This window comes from Chaetodon trifascialis, chromosome 4 (genome assembly GCF_039877785.1).
Source record: "Chaetodon trifascialis isolate fChaTrf1 chromosome 4, fChaTrf1.hap1, whole genome shotgun sequence".
NCBI lineage: Eukaryota > Metazoa > Chordata > Actinopteri > Chaetodontiformes > Chaetodontidae > Chaetodon > Chaetodon trifascialis.
In genome coordinates, this window is record NC_092059.1 from 12,984,008 (window position 1) to 13,002,099 (window position 18,092).

The window sequence follows — 18,092 nt, forward strand, 5'->3', positions numbered from 1 at the left end:
ATTCACCAAAGCTCCTTTTCCCCCCAAATGAACCAAACACACCTTGATCCTCCCAGTAGATGTTTATTATGTTAGTAATCAAACCAGTGGGAATCAGAAACACATCAGCAAATGGTAGCGGCATGCACACACTCAATCACTTTCACCAGTGTTGCAGCAGGGGACTGGAGGCGTTTCTGGCCACCTCAAGGCTCAAGAAGATGGTTAGAGCAGATAAGTGCAAGTCTCACCTCTCATGATTACACTGTCCTTCAGGTTTCTTTTTTCTTTTATTTATTTATTTATAAGAACACGACACAATCAACATTTCTGTAAATGTGCTAGTGTTATCCAGCTGGCTAATTTTCAACTGCAGACCTTTGGCGAGGTTTGAAAATTTCCACGTTCCTCTCGATTGATCCCCTGGTGCTCATAACGCTACTCATGCACTTCACATTGCACTCTGGCATCTCCTAAAATGCTTTATTGTGGACCTTAACTTGGATGCAAAAACTAAATATGCTGACTTTTTCTAAAACTTCTTATCTGAAGCGGAAAAATCTACCGTGGTATTCTCAATGGTGCTTATTCTACTCGGAGCATTCCCATTTCCTACAGGGTGAGAAGATGAGGCATCACATGGGGAAGTGTGGAAGCACATGCTGGGTGGTGATCATGCAGTCTTGTGCACACACTCAGCAGACATGGTCATTTGCCATCTTCCTTCCCACTGGTCTTCTTTGAATGACTATTACTTTATGATGCTCACCGCACATACTTACATATAATACAACAGTTTTATCAAAAAGCAGGGATAACTGGGGTTTTGCTGCAGGTTTACAGTAGCACCCAAAGGTATTTACCGCTGTTTACGGTGTGACCGACTGTGCTATTCATTAACCAGGAAATGTTCCTCTCACCAGGATATCATTTAGAAGGAGTCTGTGGAATGTTTTTACTGTCTTAGGTAGCTTCTGATTATTATGAGTATTTCTGAGCCTTTTAATAGACTCGAACAGAACAGGAGAAAACATGCTTTCACCAAGCTGCTGAACTCTGCTGGAGGAAGAAGGCTAGGCCAAGTTCCAGATGAAGCCAATCTCTGGGGAAATGCAGCATGTCGCATTTCCTGAGGTGTGCCCTGTCTTCCTCGCTTTGTCATCCTCAGGATGTCATTTCAATGGGATACTTTCCTCCCTGGATCCGTTACTTCCCTGATTGGCCCGAGTTTAAATCATTCTTTGCCTTCTCTGCTCTGATTGGTTGATTAGTTCACCAATTCGTCCTGGTATGGGGTCAGTGAATCCATCTGTTCCCTCCAGATTTTCTGCCCGAATCTAAGACCTACTGGAGTCCCACTTAAAGGGGACGCAGACTTATCTGAGTGGTGACATTCTCTCCCAAATGAAAGCAGCTGGTTTGGATTTCTTTTTCACAGCCGGGTTTGGTGCCAAAAAAAAGAGTGCACGGGGCTTTTGTCCAATGAGTGAGGACAGTCTTTGAGAGTTCACAGTATCAAATGGAAGAGCTCATTTCCAGTCCTGAAACTAAAAACAAGCATTTGCTTATTCCTACTTTTCTAGTCCGTGGTTGTGCACTGTGTAACAGAAAGTTCTTACGACGGAGAGGACACGGGGTGAAACAGAGAGTCTCAATTTCTCTTCTTCCCTCCCATTTTAGTAGTAGTCTTCATAGTTTTTGGGGTTGAGGCAATAGAGGATGGCTCCTCCGAAAGAGAAGATGGTGGATCCCCAGGCCAGACCGTAGCCCCAGTTAAACTCATGGTACACCCTCAGACTGACCGTCTCAATGAACTTGATGGGGAACAGGACCAAGCTGCAGACCTGGAGCACCACTGCGGAGCAAAACAGGGAAAGGGAGAACATACTAATATCATGAAGTGTGGTAAATGCATACAGAATGATAAAGATTAAAACAAAAGAAGTAAGATTCATCTCTCATTGATCCCTCCCCTGAAAGCCAGCCTTCCATGGACAGGTTTTTTTGGAAGCTGGACAGTCATTGTTTTGTATTTTTGGACTGTCCTTCAGCTCTTACTTCTTTTTTTCTCTCTCTATCTTTGCGTACCTGCAGAAAACAGCATGACAGCCACAGGCTTGTAGCAGCGACTCCTGGAGCTGAAGCACAGGGAGATCAGCGCCACGAGGAAGGAGAGCAGGGTGAGGGCCGCCCCCCCCAGCAGCAGGGCCAGTGTGGCGATCTGCCAGTCTGAGACAAACACACACACAGGGACAGAAGGGAGGGAGGGAGGAAAGGCATGAAATCACACTGAGATAGGGAGTGACATAGGTAGCTAAAACGGGGTTACTCTGGAGAGCCTTGTCTGTCCTGTTGACAGGAGGCAGGGAGGTGGATAGAGGAGGAGGGCTGAAAGAAAAGGAGGTAGCAGAGCAGGTCACAGTCCATGTTGGTGAGCCACACACAGAAACACTGCCATGCTCAGTCTCACACAAGAGAAAAACGATTCCTCCCCCTGAAGTTTGTGGTGAATCATCGCTGTGTAAACACAAACTATTTGCGGTTCAGAGGCCGAGACGGCTCCTCGTGCATATTCTGAGAAGCAATGGCTCGTAATGTTTTGACGTGAACCGCTGGGGACCCGCGGTCAGCGGCAGAAGAAGAATGTGAACCATGCAGTGAATAACCCCTCGAACGCAGCGCGGCACTTTCTGGCTGACAAGGAACAAACAAACACGCGCACAGGCGGATTTCGACGGTTCAGTGACGGATACTAATGCAGCAGAAAGGCAAAGTGATTCTGTGAGGTGACTCAGATAATGAGTACCCCTCCCTCTTGGTTGATGCCAGCTCAGCAGCATTCTCAGCATTTCATTCAGGTTTACTCCAGAAACACTCAACTGGAATTAACAGCCGTCTCAATCTCGTTTCCCCATCCTTGTTGGAAGGTGGAGACAGAATGGGAAGCCTGTGTGTTCGTCAAAAAAGAGAAAAACATCATAGTTGAGATGTTTGTTGCGCAAAAGAAAATCATTTGAGCAGAGGAGAGCATTTGAGAAAACCAGTTTTTTACAGACTTAATTAGCCGTGGAACAGTAACTGAGACACACCATGTTATTGCTCAGAGATTAAAGGTCTCTTTCGTAGCTTTACCGTGTACTCGCGGAAACAGGAGGTCTACATGTAAACAAGCAGAGGATATTATGATGAGGCATTTGATTACACGGGAGGAAATAATTTAGAGTACAGTGGCTGACAAAAAAATAAATAACATCAAAGCATAAAGGGAGCTCTGCATAAGAAATTCAGCATCACGGAGGGTGGAAAAGTTCACACCGAAAGACTTAAGAATATGTTTTGCCTTTTTTTTTTGCACGTATACATGATATTGCCTATTATGGAGCGCAGGAAATAAAAAAAAAGATTAAGCACTGCCAAGAATATTTCCTCTCTATTGAGGCAGAAAATCATTAAAACATTCACCAGCGGAGAGAAAGTGACAGAATATAAGCTCCTTAAAATACAGTTCCCACTCGTGTTGGAGGGAAACTTTATTCCAGGGGCCAAGCAGCTCAAATATAAACAAACATCAACTACTTTTGACCAAATATGGTTCAGGATTTAGTTTAAAAATGGGCCCTGTCACCACAGGATGTTGGAGAGAGCCCATGAAAAGCAGAGCACCAGCTCCCTCCAGCCTCCAGTTTGCACAACACGAGGCCCCCTGAAGGACCGACCCCTGGACTTTCTCTGCCACCGCCTCGCTGGCTGCCTCTCTGCACAGGGCCAAAGTGACTTGACCTGGAGTTGTCAAAGCCCATCGTTGGTGAGATATCTTCTCTAGGTCAGTCTGGTGCCTTCAGCCCAGCCAGCGTGGAACCAAAAGCCTTATCAGTGCACCCATGAAACAGCAGGATGCAGAGAGTCATCTCATTTCAGATTTGGAACAGACCCTGTTCGCTGTGCAAGAAACACAGCCAGAGTCGGAGTGCTTAAAGGCTTTGACGAGCAGGAAGCGCCAAACTATTAATCTGAGCCCCGCGTGATGACAGATGGAAAAGGAGATACAGTACACAAGATCCAATCTGAGCATTAATTATAGTCTCATGTGTGCATGTCAGGGGCTGCTGAAGTGTTGATCGAAAAAATCCTCCAGGGCCCCGATTCTGTTCCTTTGTCTGAGACAATGGTGGAAGATCTGTGTCACAGAAGAGCCTCAAGTATCTCTCTTGCTGTCACACACACTTAGCCTCACTCTCTCAGGGCAGCAGAAGTTTAAGAAGCAGGAAGATCTTCAACCAGAGGTTCCTGGTTCAAGACCGCAGGGTCTGTGAGCGAGACGCTGAACCTTTACAAGCTCTCTGTATCCAACACCGTGCTGTGACCCCAGCCACCCAAATACAAGATCGATAACGTATTACATTATTAATATGCTTTGCCATCACTGCGTCTGCCTGAGTTGGACTCGCTCGCACTGTGGCTCCACATTCGTCCCTTCATCTCGCACCGACCTGGCGTGCACACACGCTGATCTTGCACGAACGTCCCACATTCCTCGCCCTGTGTCAGGTCTGTGTGTGTTATACTTGACCTCCGACCCCCTGCTTAAGCGCGTGTGTGCAAGGGAGAGAAACTACCATTTGTGTATATTTTAAATGCTCCATGAGCAAGTAGCAAGACAATATGCCTCCTTTCTAATTCACACTGCATATTGCACACACACGCACACACGCAGGCCTTGCAGAACAAGCTCAAAACATCTGAGCGGCCAGCTGGTGTTTCAAACTAACAGGATTTATTTAATGCCCAGAGCATGACACTGAGGAAATATTGGGGGGCTGACGAGGGGGGTAGAAACTGATTACTGGGATTCAAATCAATAAGCCTAGCCAAGCACAAGCCGGAGGAAATGGGCAGTTCGCTGTGTGCATTTACTGTGGTATGCTGCTGCTGAGAGCTGAGAGCTGACACGGAGACTGCATGTCTTTATATGGCACCAAAGTGCACTTTGTCTGCGCTGACAGGGGAGGATCGGGGCCAGCGTGACCCACCGTTACTCATCTCTCAGACAGAAAGAAAACATTTTGTCTGACGAACAAAAACACAATTCACCACTCAGCACACAGGAGGAGGTCAGAGGCAGCAGAAAGTGAAATTATATATATATATAAATAGCAGCACACACACACAAAATGAAGTCAGGAGTGCAGTTTTATCCATATTTTGCATTTGAGGAATGAGGTTTAGACAATTTTTAGGCTGATGAAAATCCCAAGAGATAAAGTCACACTATATTAAGTGTTAAGTGTAGCAGACTATAGTGAAACACCAAAAAAAACAACAACAACAACAACAAAAAAAACATAAACAAACAATGCATCCTCAGAAAAAGCCTTGCAGTAAATTCTACCTTTAAGAAGCCTTGAACTAAGTTTTTCTTTCATTTTGGAGGCTTTAGCTTGTGGTGTTTGTTCTGGACTGGATCATACTGTAAAGGGTTTCTCTTATTTTGTCCACTTTATAATCCAGTGTAATCCAGCACAGCATTACCACAAACCCTGGCCTTAAAACGCACAAGGGTCTCAATAAAAATGATTATAAGCTTCACAAATTGCTGGCTGTTGTATTGGATTATTTTACATACGCACAGGATTGCTTTTTAGTGACCTTTTCTCAACCACCATATTTTGTTTTATCACTGATTGAGCGACTGTGATGGAAATATGAAATGCGTCCAGGAAAAAAAAAAAAAAAAAATCTTGGGGACTCGATGTCAGGAAAGAAGTTTCCTTAATAGAGAAAATCAGCATTTGTGGAGTGCTTCACTTGTTTCCCTGGTTACTAATCTCCAGGCATCTGGATCTCTGGGGAGCTCTCTGCTCTGAGCTGCCCTCGCTCCTTGGCCGGCGAAGAAACTCACACAAAGGCTCATTTTGTGCGCAACAAAAGGCCAAATGAAACCCCAGCTGGACCGCTCCTGGCGAGCCAGTATTCCCACATCCTTCAGTGGGGCACTGGGCAACTGTTTCAGAAGCGAAGTTAACTCGTCTAGATAGAAAACCAGAGGTCTTATTCATCTGAGGCTGATGGATAAACTTTTTTTAATAGTCGATTATTTCCCGCTTGGGTGCGCAACCAATTGTGCATCTTATTTCATCTAGAAAGTTTTGCAGTTTAAATTAACCAAGCAATAGCTAATCATAAAGTAATTAACAGTGAGCGCTCTCCTGGGTGATGTTTGGTAACTCTCACCCACAGAACAGATTGGTTCAGCAGTGCACTGTCTGCAGGGATCCTTTGTTACCCCTGAGCTGTGCATCCGACTTTCATTTGAATATGAATGCGGGTGTCTGTCTGCACCCCCAAATCCTACCATTTCAAGGGTGATAAAACTACATCACCCAACTGGTTTTAAAACTTCCAAAACAACATGGTGGCGCATCGCCCCATCAGCTACAGCAGGTCGGCGTGTGTGTGTGTGTGTGTGTGTGTGTGTGTGTGTGTGTGTGTGTGTGTGTGTGTGTGTGTGTGTGTCAGGCACATGAGCGTCTGTCTCACCGGTGGCCAGCGTGCTGTTGCAGGACCATTCCACGGAGCTGACGGGCTTCCAGCAGGAGACCCACATGGACAGGTAGTACTGGTCATCCGCCGTGACCCACGCCGGGCTCAGCACGGCCCCGACATCCAGGCACAGGGCGAGAAAGACGCACACCAGTCCCACCAACTTCAGGGGCGTCAACGCCGACACCCGGACCTCCTCTGTGCCGCTCACGGATGAAGCCATATTTAAAGTATCTTACTCATTAAAACAAAAACAAGAAGAAGAAGTGTTTTCCTGCTGAGGATTCTGTTCTTCCTCGGGTGACGACAAAATAGACCTTGTTTAAGTTTAGTTGTCCCCTCCTCCTCCTCCGTGCGCGTGCTCTGGGTCGCAGGATGGAGAGCCGCCGCTCACTCCGCGCCCTGAGTGCCGGGACGCTGCTGCCGCTGCTGTAGACCCAGCGCTCTGCGGACGGGACTGTGCTGCAGATCGCTGAAATAACACGGTGCTGCACCTGCTGGGTCCTAGTGCCTAGTCCTCCTTACACTTCCACAGCATCTCTCTCCCCCTCTGTTACTCTGGTAAGGGAGTAAAAATAATAGCTTTGTAGGTCGTGAAGACATTAGTCTGTGGCTTTTCAATGATGGCTGGTGGTGCAGTTTAATCATGCCCCTTGATACCCGATGCAAGTGCTCTGGAAACAGAAATGTTTTATGGTCAACTTCTTTGCAAGGTAGAAGAGGTGCTGATTCCACAACTTTCAATGAAGCCCAATAGACAAGATTAATGCAAAAATCGTTGCATCTTATTTATGTGCACATTAATATATATTTTTTAAATCCCTTTCTTTTTTTCTCCCAATAGATTTTAAACAAATCATATTCTTCCACTCACAGTATACAAAGTTCAGTAATGGACACTTAGGCCTACCACTCTTGCTTTTTTTCGCTCATAAAATACTGTTTTACATCATAGTCTTTTGTCTGTGGTTTTCAAATAGCATTCTGGGAAATGAAGACACCGCAGGCACAGCTCAATGCAAAATAGGGCACTTATACGTGTAAATGTCAACCACAGACTGTATAAAACATGGATGTTAAGACCTGCAGGTTTCTGAAGAGCCATTGTGGAGCTCAGTGACATTTCGGCAGTGCCTGACTGCCAAACTCCCAGCAAATCCAAAAAATTGCTGAGGGGGGCCAAATGATGCCTGGTGACTGAAATTAGCTGTCACTCAAAGCAGCTATGCCCATATTTATGAATAAAATTAAGCCTTAACATAATTTAAAAGTCATTTAAAAATTCACCCCTGTGCAGTCGTCATGAACGGGGAATTAGCCATAGAGACCAAAACCCTTTTGTGTACCAGGCTGTAAACACAATATTAAAATTGGGATCTATAGGGATTAACTGACTTTTGGAGCCAGCCTCAAGTGGTCATTCAAGGAACTGTAGTTTTTGGCGCTTCAGCACAGGCCCAGAGGTTGCCACTTGATTACATCACTTTAAATTACAGGCACTGAACGTCACACACTGACTCAACATTGGAAACATCATAGTGTAGAATGTAGTGTTTGTAGCATAAAGTTTGGAAAATATTACAGATCCAACTCCAAACTAGGGAGAGGACTGAGAGAAAAAGGTGCGATAAAAGGTGTAAATAAAGATGCTGTCCATGGTGCTGCTTCAGAACCACTGACAGTGCCTTGGATTTATGAATGGATGCTGCTGTCCCCTGAAGGAAAAATATCACATTTATGTGGAAAATTTGCAAAATGCAGCCACCAAATTCAGCCATCATGAAGCTCCACAATTGATGTATTTTTCCTACTTTAACTGCCATCCAGTATCTCAGTGGGTTCACCGTCTCACGACATCACTGCTTGTGTCTCTTGCGACACACTGTACCCTACTTCTCCTTTTCTCTGTCCTCTCAGGTAACACTTTGCTTAGTATCACTTTATTCTCTCTCTCTCTCTCTCTCTCTCTCTCTCTCACACACACACACACACACACACACACACACACACACACACACACACACACAAACGCACACACACACACACACACACACACACACACACACACACACACACACACACACACACACACACTATGCTGAGGGAAGCTTACACTGTTCATTTTTTTCCTAATTGAACTTAGCTAATCCTCTGTCCTTAGGGAAGAATCTTGGAATTAATTCATATTGATTAACACACACACACACACACACACACACACACACACACACACACACACACACACACACACACACACACACACACAATTTGAAGCAAATTATCTTCATAGTTACATTTAAACATTTTCAGCATTAATATCTGTGTTAGGCTCCTTGTAAATTGAAGCAAAAGACTACTTGCTGGTTGGTGGAATCACTGAATCACTGAATTTAAGGAAATAGCAAAGAGAATAAAACACAATTTACACAACAACAACAACAACAACATTTAGTGGTAGTCATGAACCAAATAGATCTGTATCATATCTGTAACTTTTGTACAGGCAGGTTTATATTATGATGGCAGTTTTGATTTAAGTTTTGTGTGTGTGTGTGTGTGTGTGTGTGTGTGTGTGTGTGTGTGTGTGTGTGTGTGTGTGTGTGTGTCTTTGAGTTACAGGAGTGTAGGTCAACTGTTCCTGGCGGCAAAGTCTTTCAACATCATTACTGATGATTACAGATTGTAATCAGCAGAGACTCAGTGGGTACAAACACACACATGCACAGACGCACGACCGTGCATACACACACACACACACACACACACACACACACACACACACACACACACACAGATCTAATCAGCATTAATGTAACATATCTAGAGTTGATGTAAGCATATTTAATTGCACGAGTAAGGTACAAAGAATCCCTGCTCGGGTTGAAATGTCCAAATTGACTGACAGTCAGAACATTGAGCAATAATTAAAAAGCATGGAAACAAATTGATAACTATTGTCTCCTCCTCTGCCATCAATAACTGGCTGGCAGTGCACCACAGCTGATTAGTTTATGTGAGCAAATTAAACCACTGAATTAAAAAAACAGGCTTAATTCAGTGGAATGGCATTTTAATTCTTTATCTTCAAGGCCATGCAAATGTCAGCGGTTACAGAAACTCACCATAATGGGAGGTGATAAATTATTGCAATCAGTGCAGTGTCTTTTTAAATGCATTTTACAGCCATTGCAACTAACTGGAATTAGACACCAAAGTAAATTTCAAATTGTGCAACTTGTCACCATTAATGCCACCATGACTGATTACTGCTGCACCACATGGCTAATACTGATATTTTTAGCACTAATCATAGCCTTTCTTCTCTTTAAAAACAGCAACATTTTTCACAGTAAAAACAAAACAGAATTCTTTTATAATCTAAATGAATACAATCCAATTTCATGTTAAATTTACTGAGAAAATCAATAGTACAGAAAATGTCAAACATGAAACAAACAAATCATTTTGCTTGCATAAATCACTGCAGTGCAATGATGTCAACTTAATTTGATTTAATTGATTATCTGAATTTAAATAAATATAAATAAAATTTGGTGCGAATATGCACATCAGTCAAAATCCAGAAAGATGGAAATGGACTAAAACCTTTGCATTTTTATGTTAACATTATGATATTGGTTGGCTTGTTTAACGACTGATTTGACATACACAGTTCTAACGAATAACGGACAACAAAGAGTAACTTCTGGTGGCCACAAAAACACTTGCAAAGGATGCATTTCATTAGAATTTTTAACCTTTCAATTTGAAGTAAAGTTGTACTTAATTCTTCTTAGTGTGCATTAATACCTTATGATAAGTAACTAAGATAATTGTTATAACTGTCAAAATTGATTTTGTTCAGTTGATGACTTCCATAAAGTTAGTTTGTGCCACACAAAGTTATCAATGTCAGCTGGGATGACTGTGGTCACTGTGATCTGTCCCTTTAACTCAGGGGAAGGGGCCTTTCATGGGCCCGCTGCACGCAAACGGAGCTCTGCGCATGCGCGTCGCGCTTTAGCAACACTTCGGGGCAGATGCAAAGAAGAGGAATCTTTCATGCGCATTTTAGGGACGAAAAGAGGTGAGCTGAAGTGAGAAACTTTTTATCTGTACTAACAGAGGGCAGTAAAGACGTGCAGTATTTCGCGGGAGTCCTTTTATCCACCGCTGTGTGTGGTTATCGGGCCGTTTGAACCATGTCTCGCTCGTTAAATCTCATCCGATAAATCATCGTCGCTTGTCAATACACGGGGCGCTAACCGACACATACGAAGGCGAGGTTAGACCCTCACAGCAAAGCTTAGCTAACACCGTGGTAGCTTTCGGTGGTTGTCCCGTCTCTCTTGTGATTTGTGTAACGGGGCGGCGGCGCTTTGTTAGGGATGTTTGCGCCGCTCGTCATCTATTTCGGGCAGCAGCGAGCAGCATTCCCGTAACACCTCCGTGTGTAGCGCTGGCCAGCGAGCCGCCATTGGTCACTGTCACTTCGCTCTCACATTTACCGCACAGCGACGCCCTTTAACGCCTAGCTGTTGCGCCAATACCCATATCCATCCATTCTGTCATATTAATGTAGTGTTATATTTCCCACAGCATGTAGAAATGTGTTGACGAATGGATGTGGTGTTGTCATCAGACTGTGCTGCTGTCATGTCCTGCATTAGCTCACAGTCCCCTCCTCAAATCAACTTTTCTCCCCCTGAAGGGAGAAACGCTGGCTGATATCAGATGTTCTGACCTGTTTTGGATGTTCACAGCTCTTGAAAATGTGTGGCATGACCTCCTTTTCCGTCCCTCATAAGTTATTTGGATGTTGTCGCTGTTAACTGTTAATCTTAAGAAAGAAAGAATTGTACATGTGAGGGGATCTTGGCTGATTATTGTGTGACTTGTAGGTTCTGAAGTGTATCTTAATGTGTGTTTGGTTTTCTACAGATAAACCAACTCAAAGAGACTCCCAGGAAACATGGGGAGTGGTAAGTTTACCCACTATGCTTATGCAATTAGCCCAAAGACAGAAATAAATTTGCACATCATCACCTGCAGCCGTCCATCCAATTTCTGCTTTTCGTTTCTGCTGTGTTTATCTTCAGTCTTGTTTGTCAAACACAAGTAAGTCACTGGCTTTGACTCTTCAGGTTTCCATCTGTTGTCGTAAGCACACAATTCCCATTCTTTCCCTGGACAGTTTCCTGTTCGCCCATTACTCTTTGTTTAGCATTTCAAGTCCTGCGCTGATCTGGTCCCTGAATTTATGAGTCACACGGACGCCATTACCTCTCTGTTAGGCAGCACATCAGACATTCCCAGGGCGTGTTGTGGCAACTTGCATGCAGTTTTTGTTTGAGTGTTCATGTTTTTATCCTGGATGTGTGAAACAGAGGGCCGCTCTGTCTCTCTAAGTTCATTCCCGCAGTTTCTCTTATGTGGCCCAGGGATGGATGCCTAAATCAAAGGAGCTTTTGTTTTTATGCAGAAATGTGGGCACTGGGTAGCACTTGGCTCGGCTCTGCAGCCTTTGTTTCAGTTCCCACCTCTCTCCTTCTCCCTTTTTTGCTTTTTTTCAGCACCTCTATCCTTTTCCTCCTCCTGTCTCACTCCTCTCTTTCAGTACTCTCTTTGCTTATATTTCCCCCCCTTTTACTTCCTATCCCATGCGGTTCCGCTTAGTGACTCACCACTACTTTCCTCTTTTTCGCTCTTTTTTTGTCTCCGCTTGTTATTGTGATTCATGCATTTTTTTTCTCACACTTCTCTCAGTCTAACATCCTTTCCCCCCTCTCTGTCCTCTCCTCCTCTCACCACTCGTGTCTCAGTGTTCCTGCCGGCGGACGCAGCCCACTCGGTGCTGCGACGGCTGCGCAGGGCCAACTTCTTGCTGGAGGAGATGAAGCAGGGTAACATCCAGCGGGAGTGCCGTGAGGAGATCTGCAACTACGAGGAGGCCCGCGAGGCTTTTGAGAACGATGAGAAGACGGTGAGCGGATGAGAGACAAATCACATCAGACCTACAATTTATCCTTTCTTAAAAACTAAATACATATACAAATAGGAAAGAAGGTACCAAATGATCCACACCCTGGTGCTGGTCCATGGGCTGGTCTTTGGGGACCCCTGCTTTATATGATCATGTGTTCACAAAGTGGTGAACCTCGCTCCATCCTTGCTTGTGAACGACTGAGCCTTTCCAGGATGCCCCTTTCATACCCAATCATGATACTATCACCTGTTATCAATCAACCTGTTTACCCGTGGAATGATCAAATCAGGTGTTTTTGGAGCATTCCACATCTTTCCCAGTGTTTTCTTGCTCCTGTCCCAACTTGTTTGAAACGTGTTGCTGCATCAAATTCAGAATAAGAATATATTTACAAAAACCAATGAAGCTGGTGAGGTCAAACATTAAATATATTGTCTTTGTACTGTTTTCATTTGAGCATATGCCAAAAAGGATTAGCAACTTATCACATTCAGTTTTGTTTATGTTTTACAGAGTGAACCCACTTTTTTGGAACCGGTATGGTTCAGTATGTCCAACAGACCATTCAGTCATAAATTTCTCATCTCATGGGGCTATTTGAACAAAAATAACAAGCAACAACCCCATAATAAAAATGCACAATTATCTACAGGGTAGTACAAAACTTATTTCATGAGTGGAATTCTTGTACTAATTCTTATTTTGACCTGGAGCTGGCCTGGACGCTGGAACATGGCACCCAGTTGGAGTTAAAAGCCACAAATCAATATTACTACTGCTGAGAAACTCATACCAGCTGCACTATGTAAAAACATCCAACACATCCCTTTAAAGTGCTACTTTGCAGGGCTCATGTGTCCAGCAATGAAATCCTATGCCGAGAGTGGTTGCTTGTGGAATGTGGGTGTTTTTTCAGGAAGTGATGATTATCAGCAGGAAGAACAGCTGAGTGTATGCTAGAGAGGATGGCGCATTTGTAAAACTATTGTGAGAGGCCAGAGAGCAAAGTCACACAGATGGACATGCACAATCCACAATGTGGTCGCTTTTTGTTCGGGTGTTGTTGTCTGCAGCCTTTGTGTAGCACTGATCCAGATCAAAATCATTTGTACAGTGGACACTGTGTGTGTGTCCTGCGACAGTAGGGCAGTTTTAGTCCACTGTGTCCACTGTAGCCTGCATGAATGTTATCTTATCCTGAATAAAATGTTGGTGATCTTGTGTCTTTTGACAATATGTGTATCTGTCCCCTGACTGGCTGCAGAGACGGTTCTGGGAGGAATACGTACGGGAGAGCAGTCCATCCGGCGGGCTGGAGACAGTGGTTGGTGGAGTCCACTCTCTCTACTTGATTGTGCCATTGCTGCTGGTCGTGTTCATCATTGCTGCCGTCGCCATCACTGTGTGGCGCTGCCACTCCCGCAAGCGCTCGCAGCGCAGCCCCAGCCTTGGACATTCACATCACGACCACGTCCTGTCAGTGGTCTCTATGGACCATTGGGGGAGGGATTACCACCACGGAGACCAATCAGAACTCAGTGTCCACAGCAGCCCAGCTTATCCAGGCTCAGAGCTCACATCAGGCAGAGGAAGTGCAGGAGACCCGCCCCCATCTTATGAGGAGGCTGTGGGCCATACAGATGTCCACATAGAGACGGAGCCACCTCCACAGTATGAGGACATAGTCAACACCAGCTCTACTAGTGTCAACGGTGGCCACAGGAGGTAAACCTGTCTCTCACCAGCACCCCAACAAAAGCCCTAACCTACACTAAGACCGTCTTGTCATTTAGCAGTGCCACTGTTGTGGTATCACCAGCCTTCCCCATTCAGCACATGAAGAAACACTATTAACTGTCTGGTCAATGGACTAATGCAATCTTTGCCAGAGCTGCTGAAATTTGCACTAACCTTTCATCAGCGAGGTGAAGTGACAGCAGGAAGGAGCATATGATATTGCAGTACCAAAACAAACCACACCTCTGCTGATTTTGCTGAAGTTGCATCTGTGCTGTCACAAATGTCGCAAATCATTTAAGTCAGCAGGCATAATGAATGAAGCACGTAGCGTAAAGAGATGAAGGGTTCTGACTGCCGTCATGGAGGGCAACTGTTCTAAAAGTGTATATGGGGTTGAACTGATGCTTTATTGTAGGTTAGTGCCAATTTTCTTGTCAGAAGTGGATACTGCTAACACCTTTTAAATTTGACCTCTTTGTTGTCAAAAATAATACTTACTGTTTCCATCTAGAATTGCATATATTGCATAGTTTAGCTAAAAGTTTGCTTTGCAAGATTTTGAAACAGCATTTGCAGTGAACCACAAAACAATTCCACTTAAACACAAATTTAAGTTGCATAAAGTGATTTTTGACCACCAGGGGCAAAAAAACTCAAAATCAAGCTCATTTCCTATGATATACGTTATATTGCCAAAAGTATTCACTCACCCATCTAAATAATTCAAATCAGGTGTTCCAATCACTTCCATGGCCACAGGTGTATAAAATCAAGCACCAAGGCATGTAGACTGTTTCTACAAACATTTGTGAAAGAATGGGTCGCGCTCAGGAGCTCAGTGAATTCCTGCGTGGTACTGTGATTGCATGCCACCTGTGCAACAAGTCCATTCGTGAAATTTCCTCTCTCCTAAATATTCCACAGTCAACTGTCAGTGGTATTTCAACAAAGTGGAAGCGATTGGGAATGACATCAACTCATCCACAAAGTGGTAGGCCACGTAAAACAACGGAGCGGGGTCAGCAGATGCTGAGGCGCACAGTGTGCAGAGGTCGCCAAATTTCTGCAGAGTCAGTTGCTACTGAGCTACAAACTTCATGTGGCCTTCAGATTAGCTCAAGAACAGTGCGTAGAGAGCTTCATGGAATGGGTTTCCGTGGCCGAGCAGCTGCATCCACACCATACAGCGCAAGGTGCAATGCAAAGCGTCGGATGCAGTGGTGTAAAGCACTCCGCCACTGGACTCTAGAGCAGTGGAGATGCGTTCTCTGGAGTGACGAATCAGGCTTCACCATCTGCCGATCTGATGGATGAGTCTGGGTTTGGCGGTTGCCAGGAGGACAGTACTTGTCTGACTGTATTGTGCCAAGTGTAAAGTTTGGTGGAGGGGGGATTATGGTGTGGGGTTGTGTTTCAGGAGCTGGGCTTGGCCCCTCAGTTCCAGTGAAAGGAACCCTGAATGCTTCAGGATACCAAGAGATTTAGTACAATTCCATGCTCCCAACTTTGTGGGAACAGTTTAGGGATGGCCCCTTCCTGTTCCTACATGACTGTGCACGAGTGCACAAAGCAAGGTCCATAAAGACATGGGTGATGGAGTTTGGTGTCGAAAAACTTGACTGGCCTGTCCTGACTTCAACCCGATAGAACACCTTTGGGATGAATTAGAGTGAGACTGAGAGCCAGGCCTTCTTGTCCAACATCAGTGTGTGACCTCATAAATACCCTTCTGGAAGAATGGTCAAAAATACCCATAAACACACTCCTAAACCTTGCGGAAAGCCTTCCCAGAAGAGATGACGCTGTTATGGCTGCAAAGGGTGGACCGAGGTCATATTAAACCCTATGGAGTGGGATGTCACTTAAGTTCATGTGTCATAAGTCAGGTGAGCCAGTACTTTTGGCAATTTACTGTACTTGCAGACACACAATTATCTACTCACATCCTAAAGACACACAGCATTAAGCACAATTACCTCACAGTTACAGCTGAGTCCAATATTTACTTGTCAGCTCTAGTTTGTTTGACTAGCTCCTGAGAGGAATGTTTTCAGCCTATAGCTCATAAATATTAAGACTTTTTTCCGTCTTTTTTCTTTGCAGTTTGGATGCTTGGTTTGTGTAGGCTTGTGAACCGTAAATAGGAAATAAAAAGGGAGCTTTGTGTCCCAAGCATTTAGTAAATGATCAGGCCACAGAACCAAAACAATCAGCCAGCACTGATCGAGCTGCAGAGTTCTGCCATGCTGTTCATTCTCAGTGGGTTTGACTCTTCTAGCAACCCTTCCACTTTACAATCAGCAATTTGATCAAAAATATAACTAAATGCAGGATTAACTAGTCAGGTTGCCAAATGAAAGCATCGGTCCAACTTCAGTATACACTTGTGAATGTTTTCAATTTAAAATGTTTAAATTTCAATCGGTTATGAAGGAGGTGCTGAAATGTGTTTTGTGTATGTGTGTCATATGTGTGTATATTTTGGTAATGCATGCAGCTTGGTCTGTACCCCTGAGGTTGGATCTGGCTGTGCACTGTTTATTGATGGTCAGTGCTTCGCTGGCCCGTGTCCACCTTTGGGGCTGTTTTTTTGAGCCCGCTTTAACTGTGAAAACCCGTCCCTAACCTTTCCCTTGAAGCAAATGTTACCATGTTGGATATGACTACAGAGTCTTCTGCTGTGCCACTCTCACTAATAGTACACTGAGGACTCTTCAAATAGGTTTGCAGCTACAGCATACATGTAAATTGTGGGTTGACTTGCACATGAATGTGACACAGAAAGCATTGGGAAAAGTTACCAGAGATGAGATTCTGTATTTAAATTCACTATGGACAAAGTTCACGTTTAGCATGTGTACTTGTATGTACTTGTATATAAATATGTATAGTCTGTATGTGTGAAACTAAGTTACAGTGAGATTGTTTTTTTTACTGCATAGGAATGATAACTTATACAGTAAGTCGAGAACACATGAAGGCACTTTGTGTTGAAGCTCGAAATGGGCTGTTTGATGGAAACTAGGACAGGTCTGGTGTGACGTGCTCAGCGTCGCTCTCAGCCGTAACGATGTCACTGTAATCCTCTGGAATAAAAAGTGCTCATACTCTATATGCAATGTTGCTGCATACACTAAAAACCAAATATATCTGTTACTGTTCACAGATAGTGATAAATGTCACATTTCGTGTCTCCACCTCACAGACTTTGAGCACTGATTATCATTCTTCTACTTTTTTGTGAGTCGACCTGTGAACCTCAGCACTTGCTATGACCTTGAACTGAGTTGTGCTGGTGGAAGTTGCAATGTTGGTTTAGGTCAGTTGTTACTTGCAGAGCCCCCCTCCTCCCTTTTTTTTTTTTTTTACAATGCCTTATCAAACAAAATGTTATATAACATTAAATGCAAGGGAACTTGTTATAAATCCTTGTGCAGAAGCTTGAATTAATTTGTAATAAAACATTAAAAATGTGTCATGCGCCTCCTTAAATTTACTTTTGTACTTTGAGTTTTATTGTTCTACTCTATGGTGAGTAGAAACATGATACATTGTAAGATTCAAAAGGTACATTAAAAGGTGAATTAAAGTTAAATGTGTTGCTGGAACAAAGAGAAAAAAATCCTCAAAGTGTGGAAACTTAGGGTCAACTGTATCAGAACAAATAACTTATCTATAAGTTATTTTTACATTTCAAGCAGTATTGTTTTACTACCGTTCTTCAATGAGCAGCCTGACCTGTGATTCACTCTCATCCTCTGCGGAACGTGAACCAAAATCCAAGTGTTGTGACTCATTAACCTCAAATGAAGGCCAAACCACAATGTAAATGGGGCGCAAGAGGGGT

General features: G+C 44.0%; 2 protein-coding genes across 2 annotated transcripts; one reads left to right on the forward strand and one right to left on the reverse strand.

The window, feature by feature from the left end:
- Positions 1-50: 50 nt before the first annotated feature.
- Positions 51-6,966, reverse strand: tmem47 (transmembrane protein 47). The gene is made up of 3 exons (XM_070961496.1): positions 6,517-6,966; positions 2,068-2,208; positions 51-1,834 (listed from the first exon to the last, which is right to left on the reverse strand). Exons 1-3 carry the CDS (start codon positions 6,740-6,742, stop codon positions 1,656-1,658), a joined length of 546 nt encoding a protein of 181 aa, XP_070817597.1. The 5' UTR covers positions 6,743-6,966; the 3' UTR covers positions 51-1,655.
- A 3,562-nt stretch (positions 6,967-10,528) lies between these two features.
- prrg1 (proline rich Gla (G-carboxyglutamic acid) 1) lies at positions 10,529-15,054 on the forward strand. The gene is made up of 4 exons (XM_070961388.1): positions 10,529-10,606; positions 11,461-11,501; positions 12,342-12,502; positions 13,770-15,054. Exons 2-4 carry the CDS (start codon positions 11,492-11,494, stop codon positions 14,232-14,234), a joined length of 636 nt encoding a protein of 211 aa, XP_070817489.1. The 5' UTR covers positions 10,529-10,606; positions 11,461-11,491; the 3' UTR covers positions 14,235-15,054.
- Positions 15,055-18,092: the final 3,038 nt, after the last annotated feature.